The 10,175-nt window shown below is 44.4% G+C and overlaps 1 protein-coding gene across 1 annotated transcript in view; it reads right to left on the reverse strand.

Moving 5' to 3' along the window:
• The window catches only part of LOC119439969 (neprilysin-like), a 500,589-nt gene extending 492,077 nt beyond the window's left edge, over nt 1-8,512 (reverse strand). The window contains exons 1-2 of the mRNA XM_049662689.1: nt 8,418-8,512; nt 4,745-4,938 (exon numbers count right to left, since the gene is read on the reverse strand). Of these exons, the coding sequence (XP_049518646.1) occupies nt 4,745-4,938; nt 8,418-8,436 (213 nt within the window). The 5' untranslated portion in view covers nt 8,437-8,512. The remainder of the gene's footprint in view (nt 1-4,744; nt 4,939-8,417) is intronic.
• Nucleotides 8,513-10,175: the final 1,663 nt, after the last annotated feature.

Raw genomic sequence — 10,175 nt, forward strand, 5'->3', positions numbered from 1 at the left:
AGCTGTGGACGATTTGGCACAGTTATCCAGGGAGTATGTCGCGATGTTAGCTCTTGCAGAAGTAGTCCGAAGTGACACAATCTCGTTACACAGAAGCACCAGCGTAGAGTCCAATTGTCCGAAAAGTGCGCTAAAGCACAATGTCGGCAGGGCAACGCAGTTGTGGCGAGCTCCCAAGTATGCGAGTTACGTTGCGCAAAAGAAAATAGCTGCATTTACCCCAGGTGTTTGAAGCTCTCCACCAGTCCAGGTAGCAATGAGAGGAATGATTCACCCACTAATAATTCAGAGTGTGCGGTTGAGACGGAAACCGTGACCGACGAGACGAGCATGCGTGATCACGAGATGCAAGCGAAAGGCTCAGAAATTAGCACCAAAAATGTGCTAGGAGAAAGAAGCAGTGTCGCAGAGTCCGGAATACCGCAGAGAAGGCAACTCAGCCGAATAAAACAAAATGCGCTAAACGCGGTGGGGAGCGCAGAGAATTAAGGAGTTCGAAAGGCTCGTTTGTCGATTGGAATGTTTCCAGTAAGAGCGCATCTGAGCCGCCGGGTGAGGAAGAATTCTTTCTTCCTCACCGTTCGGCGTGGAGGAGGTCAAAAGCAAGGGGGCAATTATGTTCCCCCTTGTTCGGTGCTTTGCAAGGTGTGCTAGGCATGGCACAGGAGAGCGAGCCGCTAAGGCGACGCGAATTTTTTATGCGCGGCAATGAAGTCGCAGTGCGACGCGTAGAAGGCAGGTTACGTTTTTGTAGAGGGTCGAGGGTAGGCGGCGAGGAGAATGACCTACGTACCCTTTGTATTCCCTCGTTGAGAAGACAAGCTTTCAGACCGCGCCCGCCTCGAGTAAGGCTTAGGGATATGAGGCAACCATAGGCTATTCGGAATGAAAAGCGGTAATATAGTTTTTTTAGGAACAGTTTGTTTGTGTCATTATTTTCAGTGTTCGGTTAAACGTTTGGAGATCTCCGATACTAGAGATGGTTTCAATAAACAAGGTTAGAGCTTGTTTAATTTGTTTTAGAAGCTCTCTGATATTCTGAAAGAGCTGGTTTGCGCGCGCATAAATTTTTGAAGCAGTCATTCTTTTTTTTTAGCAGGTAGGCTTCTTTTTGGGTGAGATAGGCTTGCAACGTCAAGCCCAGGGTATTTGTTTGAATCTTGTAATGGCGTGCTCGAGTATCAGTTACCTTACGGAAGTGTTCGCGAGATTTTTTCTCTGGGAGTAAGGCGCTTTATTTGAAGGAGCGGTTGAGTAATTTTACCTTTTTGGAAAGTGTTTGTACCGTTCCTTTAAAGCGTGTCTTGCGCGGACACAAAGAAGCAAAGCATTGGTGCGTGTCTCGCACGTGTATTTCGAAGACTGCAGCATTTTGAGTTTCATTTAGTGCGTGGAAGTACCTATACATAAGCGCGAATCTTCTTGTAGTCCTGAGGGCGTAATTTGCGCAGGATTCTTTTTTGTTTCTTTCTTTAATGCGTGAGTCGCACGTAAGAGTTTTGACCGCAAAATGAGAGCGACTCTGATAGTAGATCCCTGAAGACAACGAGGCTCTCAGCGGAACTAATACGTGCGTTAATAACGGATGTAGAGTACGAACAGACTTTTCATGGCGTTTGTGCTGTATATGATATTACAATTATCATTTATTTATGGTCATTATGCAGTTAAGATGAAGGTTTTTTATGTTGTATACATAGATGTGTAGTGTTCTATTCGAAAATTTTTTTTTGTATAGTACGCTTTGCATATTGTATGTATAATGTTATGTATGAATGTAACGGTGTTCTTTTTTTTGTTCTCGAAAATGCCACTCGTGCAACTGAATATTATGATATATTATTACGAAATTGGGGGGCAGTGTCAAAGTGCGACATAGTTTTGAGTCATCGACGCACCGATTAACGGGCGCCAAGACGTCGTGGGCTTACAAACGGCCGAACAAGACGGGTATTGCCAGTCGTGCGGGCAAGCGGCCAAAAAAAGGAAATTTAGTTTTTTTTTTCTGGGCGCGACCTAGACACGTGCCCCGAGAGTTCTTTCTACGAATCTCTGTGTCTTCTCTGCCCCGCGCATGCCTTGAGTGGGTTGCTGAGAAGGGAGGGGTCAAGTGCTTTCCGGAAACCCGGAAAGTGCGGGGGCGCGTCCTCTGGCAGCAAGGGACGGGAGAGGGAATGACCCGTTTCCTTGCGCCTGATTAAAAGGGGCGCGGCCAACACCTTTGGGAGGAGTCATGAAATAATTGAGTGAACCGTCACACATACCTGCCGTTCCCCGACCTAGGGAACTAGGGAAAGGAGAGGCTATTTAAGCGCAGGTTTTAGGCCCTGCTAATGGGTCTAGAAGCTGAGCCTGTAATCGGCTGAGAAGCATTTGAGGGGCTAGCGCCGTCCAGTATCGCCTGCGCCGCCTTGCCACTTCGGAACTCCGAGTAACTAGTTGACGTACGAGACGACAAACCAACGTCTGCAACGAAGCTCACGGTAGTTCGCCTCAAGTTAGCTCAAACTGCTTGAGAGAAGTCGTCAGATCTCCCGCGAAACCCAGCTCAGCAATCGCATCCACCTCAACAAGATCGGCTCGACGACATTCTTAGGGAAAACTCTGCGCGCCGACTTCATGGTTTATGGACTTGCTGCTTCTGCCCGGCCACGCGTATGAAATCATTGGTTTTCTTTAGAACTTTTTTTAACTTTACTTTAGTGAACTACTGTTAAGCGTATTCTAGTGCGTTTGATCCGCGCCCTGTTTCATTTTTATATCTACTGCTAATTTCTCGTCATGTTTCTTTGTTTTCATCATTCAGCTATCTTAAATTCATTTGTGTTAGTTTCCCTTGTGTCTTTTTATTATTTTATTTTATTAATTTGTGTATCATTGTCATTCGATAAATAGCTTTTTTTTTCTTTACTCCCGATGACCGCTTGAGTATGGAACGACCAACCAGCTTGTATATCCCGTCGACGACTTCGCCCCGACGGCGAACGGATAATAAGCCGTCTCACAGTCGTATATGTATACACATGGTATTCGGGTCACTGATATTGGTTATACAAATGCGGCACTTGCATTCATACATGACCAGATATTACCTCTACCTTATATGGCAACATGAACTTTCAGTCGCACACAAATATGGCCACGTAAGGTTACACTACTCTCTTATACGGTAATATAAGACCATGCTTGCCGTCATGTAAGACAGTATTTTCCTTATTTGAACCTTTTTAGAGAGTTATTAGGGCTTATGTACAGTCGTATTGGAAAGTGTATCGCTGATGTGGACCCTTATATGACAATGTAAAAATTTGTATACAGACATATATGCAATATCTCGTCTTATATGTACGCTGATAGGTTTCTGCGTGCCAATATACAAAACATATACAGGTTAAATATGACATTTCCGTAAAGGAACTGCTACCGGGAATATCACAGAAGGCGAATACGAAGATTGACGAGGTCCCTAAATTAGAAAATAATTAGATTAGATTAACACTAGCACGGTAGTTCTTCACAGCATGTGATGTTCTCAATAACCTGGCAGATCAAATTGCCGTCTCGAACTTTCGTTAAGGTGTGGTATTGTTACATTATATGCCATGGATTGAATTGACTAAATTACATGATGAGCAGCCTCTAAACTGTGCTTTGTCGTGGTTAGTAATCTCAAATTAAAATGGCTGCTTCCGTGCAGAGGCCTTTCGTTCCTCTATTACATGAGAATAAGTAGCGTAAAAGCTGTATATGAATCGATATACCTTGCAGATAAAAAAATGGCTAAATTCATCGCTCGTCTCATAGCGCAGTCTTGAGCAGGATTTGAGCCGTGGTGTGGCAAAATATGTCGTACACGTTGCCGAACGCTTAACTGAAGCCGTGTTCATAACCAAATATGTTTGGTGGCATTTTTCTTTATTGTCGCTGTACCATTTTGTTTTGCCTTTTCCGGTCGACATACTCTGTGATTCTTTATTTGTTTATTATTTCGTGAGCCATGAACAGCGGCACGAGAAGACAGGTTTCAGTGTAGTTCATCATTAAAGCTGTCGACTTCGCTGAAGCGAACGGCAACATGGCCGCTCAGCGCAAGTCTGGCTTGTCTAGAAAAAGTGTGCGATATTGGCGGGCCCAAAAAGGAAACCCGTCGAACTGCAACCCGGCCACGTTAAACGTCACTTCGTGGGCATCGTGGATTGCATGCACAACTTGAGGACGCATCTGCGGACTCAGTGCGGGAGCCGTGTGCACTCTTGTTACCGCAGCAGTGCCTATTGTGGAAATAAACCTCTTTCGGTGATTTCTTATGGTTGAGGATTTTCACTTTTGCACTTCGACGTAAGGGGTCGACCTATATATCGCGTTACACAGCACATTTTCAGTTGCCTGTAGCTTATTTGATTGCTATTTTTGGTAACAATAATTACTGATAGATACTGTACAGAACTCAGTGGAGCAGCTGAGGCCAATGTTTTTCGAGGTCGTTATAAAGACATTTACCGCACTATCGTTGCGATTCAGTTTTTAATATCAAAACTGCACAATATGACAATGGTGACAACGCAGACTCATGGAAGCAGCGTAACCAAAAATTGTCATGAATTTGTCGAAATTACGTTTCGGGTTTAAAGACCGCTCATAACAGTCAGCCTATAAATGCGTTAAAATTACACCCCACGACAATCTAAAATGCACGATGAACTGTAAACATGGTCGGCGCAACAAAAAGAAAATTTTCAATTACCCTAATAATGGAGTTCGAGCCGTTTGCAGGGTCTGCAATCACCGCCAAATGAAAGAGTACATTAATTCCAGAATGGTTAAAGAAATCCGTAAGATTCCATCCAGGAGCGCCATTTTTTGAGCTATTTATTGGCCAGTTATTATATCCATATTCCTTTAGAACATTGGCGAAATCACCAGGAGTATCATTCTTGTCTGAAAATTTTTAAATATAATGGTAAGACCATTGAGATGAAAGTGTCAGAGTAAACTTAGTAGTTTAGTCATTTCAAAGGCCTTGAGACATAAACCACTGCTTTAGTAATTCGTAGGAAGTATCGCACTGAGGCACACACATAACATGGAAGCCCTAGTTATGGTTACCTTGCTGGTTCGGGAAGATTATATATATATATATATATATATATATATATAATGAAAGAGAAGAAATGGAACTGAGGGGCCCGATTTAATAATCATATCATAAGAAGCCAACAATGATACTAAGGACTACATACGGGAAATTACTCGTACTTACTAATTGAAGTAAAGAAATGGTAAATTACTGGAAATGAAAATGGATGAAAAGACAAATGTCCGCAGGTGTGGAACGATCCCACGTCTTCGCATTACGCGTGCGATGCTCTTACCATTCAGCTATTGCGCAGCCGTTTTCCCACCCACTTTCTGGGGTATTTATGTTTTACAACTAGAAGTAATCCTGTGAGTGTTAGCCAGCGCCACCACTCACAAACCTAAGCGGCGGATGTGGAACGTCCTTTCTGCCGCATATGTGGGTTTATTGACCAGTTGCCATCACCCAAAAAGATCACGTGCTCGTGTCGTTTCCGCCGTTGGCATCGGTCACAACGTTGGCATCCGGCGGTTGCGTCACCGCCGCCGACACTCGAAGCAGGAACGGACGCCTAAGAGCTGCGCTGTAAAGGCTAGGAATTACCTCCTTGAAGAGGGGACTCCGGCATTGACTATGAGGTGCGCTCACATGAGATTGATAGCCACCAAGTAGCCATTTTGCCAAGGTTTATTGTCTAGTGGTTTGGTTAGAGACCTAACAAAATATGTATATATGCTAATGATTGCCTCATTACAATATTAGGGGCGGAAAGTTTATAAAATAATAGGTTAGATATCTGTAATTATTACATTGTGAACGTAAAGGTTGCACATGTGTTACATAAAGGGACACTAAAGAGAAACCGGAAGTTAAGCTTTAATTATAGATTATGCTATCACAGTCACAGTCATAACATTCTTACAGTGAGCAGATGTTTAATAAGCGAGAAAATAGCGAAAAACTGAAGGATAGGTGCTGACGCCCCTTCGAATTTCCCGCACTACACGGTCGTGACGTCAGAGATTACAAACGCAGGCAGGTCGCGATTGGACGAGAGGGATTTATCGCTGTTATTAAAACGCAAATAGAAATACACCTTAAACGTACATAAACAGGATTCGCCAACTTTTAAACCGTTTCTAGCGAGGAAGTAAAATTTTAGCACAAAATTAAATAATTAAGAAAAAACAGCATGACGCTAGATCCGGTCGTGATAGTTTCGTAGTTTCGATTTTGCTCCATGTATCATTGCGCGCGCTTGTTTCACTCTACAGTGTTTGGTTGCGTGTTGCGTGGCTCGAAAAACGTTGACTTCGCGGGCAAAACAGCCAGAAAATGCCTTGTGTGTGTAGTGTTGAGGGCTGTATAAATGTCCCAAGGCGCTTGCTCAGGGGCAGCGGCAGTGTTGACCCGATTGTCTCTTTTCATGTGGTGCCGCGCGATGAGCCCTGGCTCCCCGGCGTTCGCAACGGCTCAGTGCTCTGCCGATGATAAAACGGCAAAAGAGCCAGAGAAGCTGGTGGTGTGCTCTCTGCATTTCTCGCCCTCGGATTATGTATACATTCCTGCCCTCGGAAAGTATCTTGGCGTGCCCCAGAGGCCAGTCCTTTCTCGAGCAGCTCTTCCCTCAATACGGCCTTCATGAAACCCTCTGCCGGTGCCCCTGCAGCAGCAAACTGGCGGCTCGGTGACTGCTGAATTTCATTAAATAAAACCACGAAATAACCATACCGAGTACGTGTGCAACTTTCTACACTTGTTCTGTGAGGAACATCGTCGCCTGGCGGAGCGGACGCCTCGCCTCCCATTGACGAAAACGAAGCTCTGCTTTCCGCTGGCGCGGCCGGCAGCTCACCGCCATCGCACGCGGAAACACCTACCGCTCGAGCACGGAGGATCGTTTCGCGCTCCCTTTCACTGAATATCGCTGAAATGCAGTCGTGCTTTCCTTGTGAGCTCTTCGTTACAAGGTTCAGCGGCAGCAACGGTATCCATCGCGGCGAAGGCAAACGCAGCGGCCATGCAGCCATGATGCAGCCAGCGCCTCGGCCGTTTACGCAAGCGGTGAAGTATCATGGCGCGTTCTGATTCGCTGAGAGCAATGAAATCTGTGACGACACTGCTTCAGCACCAAATCTGGGGTGAGAGAAATTGAGGAAGAGATATTTGGTCTTTGTTTACGAATTTCTCAGCTAATAACTCATATTTTTGCACCCAACAAAAACTGCATGCATTCCTGAAGGTCCCTCTTTTATTCCAGCTGAACTTCCTGTTTCTCTATAGTGTCCCTTTAAACTGGATGTTCATTCGTCTTGGTTAAATTTCTCATACACAGCGCACTCGAACGCCCGAAAAAGATGGTCTCGAAAGGTATGGCGGCCAGACCATTTGAGCTGCTGCTGGTTTTATGTGGTATCATTCTGCTGATAGAGAAGGATAATTGTACTTTTTATATTTGCGCCTCTCTGTCGGTCACTGGTGTTTTACACTTTATCAATCAGCAAGGTTTCTACCTAACCAACTGACATTTTATTCGGCGTCAATAACACAGTACTTAAAAGCACAGAGTTGATTAGATTTAATGAGAAAAGAATGTGCACGTTCCAGTGACGCTGATTCCCTCAATGGTAACGGCACGTATAACGCGTTTTTTCGAGGCTCTCTGCAGTGTGGTAACCGGAGGGTGGGCACGTTCAACCCGTTTTCATTCATTCAATTATCAGGCCCGTCTTATTTTCAAACATGGTGTTTATTTTGTAATGTTGAGTTTACATTATTTCCCGCTTTCTGTTCGGGAAGGCCAAGGAAAACAAAGATGCGTGAGCAGCCGAATCAAGCCGTCATGCGTGACTGTTTGTGAACAATAATTTATGGCAAAAACAAGTAATATTCGCCAGAATAAAACCATTATAAAGACTATTTAGAGTGTTAATAGCATTTTTTAAATCTTATATTGTAAAATCATCTAGGCTTAAAGCAGCAAAAAGTATGTTTTATAATATTCACGACGGCGAATAGCCTATCTGGACACGCGAAAATACTTTCATGACAAATAGCTCGCAAGAATTTCCTCTTATTATGTGTTCTTTTTTCAAGGTAATGGCAATAGTTGTTCCCCTTAAAAACACATAGTAATTTACGTGTGACAGAACCATAGAATTAGACGACGAAATCTTTACTTCTTTATGAAGTTGTCGGTGACGGCATGCCGTCCTTATTATATGGTAGAGCTGAGCTAAAGCAGTATTCGCAGCGGGGGAACATCAATTACATGAACCTTAAAAACATGCATTGCTGCAGTGTTGGAAAACTTTAGATATAGATATACCTTATTACTTACCTAAACACTTTCTGTACATGGCTCCTAGATTGCTTACAGTATTTGGTTTCTCCCCAGCGCTGCTCAAGTTTCCAAGCACATCTTTGGAGGAAGAAAATACGGTCTTCTTGCATTGCAGCCCAATAAAGTGACAGTTTGTTCTTTACTATTTATAGTTTAGATCGAACAAAATGCAACTTCAGGCACGTTCCCAAGAGTGCCCCAGATATCATGCACAAATTTTTCTGAGAGTGGGGCCCACTGCGGCTAAAGGTAATGATATTTTTAGCATTGCCGTGGTGCAGGCGCCAGTGTTCTCGTGCTGTTTTATTGCATTTAGATACTTCTTAATTCGTAATAATTTATTTAGGTCACGTATGCGACTATCGGTTTACCAAACGCATCCGAAAACATCAAGGTTAATTTGTTCTGGCGCGCTATTTGTTGTGTGGGACGTTTTGAAGAAAGCTCACGATATATTCCGAAAATGCTGTCAGAACAGTGGCGCTCTAAATCACACTGAGCACGAAATAATTCCGGCCTTGTAATGTAATGTTTCTGTCGTAACCCCTTCAATGCTGGTGTGAAAATGTGGGTATTTCACTTTTGCAAGATTTTAAGAGCGGGACTGTTTAAGCCAGGCGCAATGTGTCCACCGCGAACAGAAATTGTGGCTCGATCCTGAAGGTTGTGCAGAAAGGGTCCAAGCGCAGCGGCACACACCCATATGAACTAGCAAAGCTGAACCTGGCTATTTCTAGCTAAGCATGGTTGGGACTACTTAAGCTTAGTCAGTCATCGATAGCCAATCAATAGCTAATCGATAATCGATCAATAATGAAGAAATTCCGGAGAATGCTGGGGACGACTTGGTAGTGCTTAGCCTAGCCCAAATAGTTGGCCAATACCTTGCGATAGCCATTCAATAGCCAATCAATAGATAATCAATAATCGATCAATAAATTCCGGAAAATGATCAGGAGAAGTTGATAGTGCTTAGCCTAACCCAAATACGTGGCCAATACCTAGCGATAGCCACTCGATAGTCACTCAGTAGTACGGCCGGACTCGACTGTCCACGCTCCCTTACGGCCTTTGCAACGCGACGGGAGTCAATAGAATTTTTTTCTTGACGAGTTGCTCGATGGCTCGCCGCAAGAGGTCGCTACCTTCTCACCGTGTCCGCGGGAGCGAAGGGTCACACGTGCTTGGTTTTGCTGCTGCAACTTCCTTCAGATGCTGCTGTCAAATTGGTTTTTTATTCTATGCTGCTGTGCCGACTGGTGAGATTCTTGTGCGCACAACGTTCATCAGAATTGTCCGCTGATGGCCACCACATGAGCGTGGACGTTCTTCCTGCAACCTTGGTCTGCTTTTGTGGGCGTAATATTACCTCACCACTTCTGTGCTTGACGGCGGCATCTGAAGCAGCATGCCTATGTCGCCGATTGTTCGTGTGCTACCTATTGTGCGCCGGTTTTTGCAGCTGAATGTGTGAGCTTTCTCCGTGGGATCGTTGCAAGTGCGAAAGCATCGTTTCTTCCTTCTGCCTCAGACGCGATCACTGCAGCCACGATGTACTTTAGTGTGCCATATTGCAAATCTCAACAATGGAAGACGCCGGCTGTTTCCTTAACCAATTTCTTAGCGGTGCGCAACTGTGGTCTAAGTGACTAAAAAACATTTTCCATGAAAATCTTGTCATCAACGACAAGTCCGCATCAACTGTAGTGGCTAGCAAACATTTCAATGAGAGTGATTATGTTCCCGGATGCCGAA

The sequence above is a fragment of the Dermacentor silvarum genome, chromosome 2 (assembly GCF_013339745.2).
Source record: "Dermacentor silvarum isolate Dsil-2018 chromosome 2, BIME_Dsil_1.4, whole genome shotgun sequence".
Taxonomy (NCBI): Eukaryota; Metazoa; Arthropoda; class Arachnida; order Ixodida; family Ixodidae; genus Dermacentor; species Dermacentor silvarum.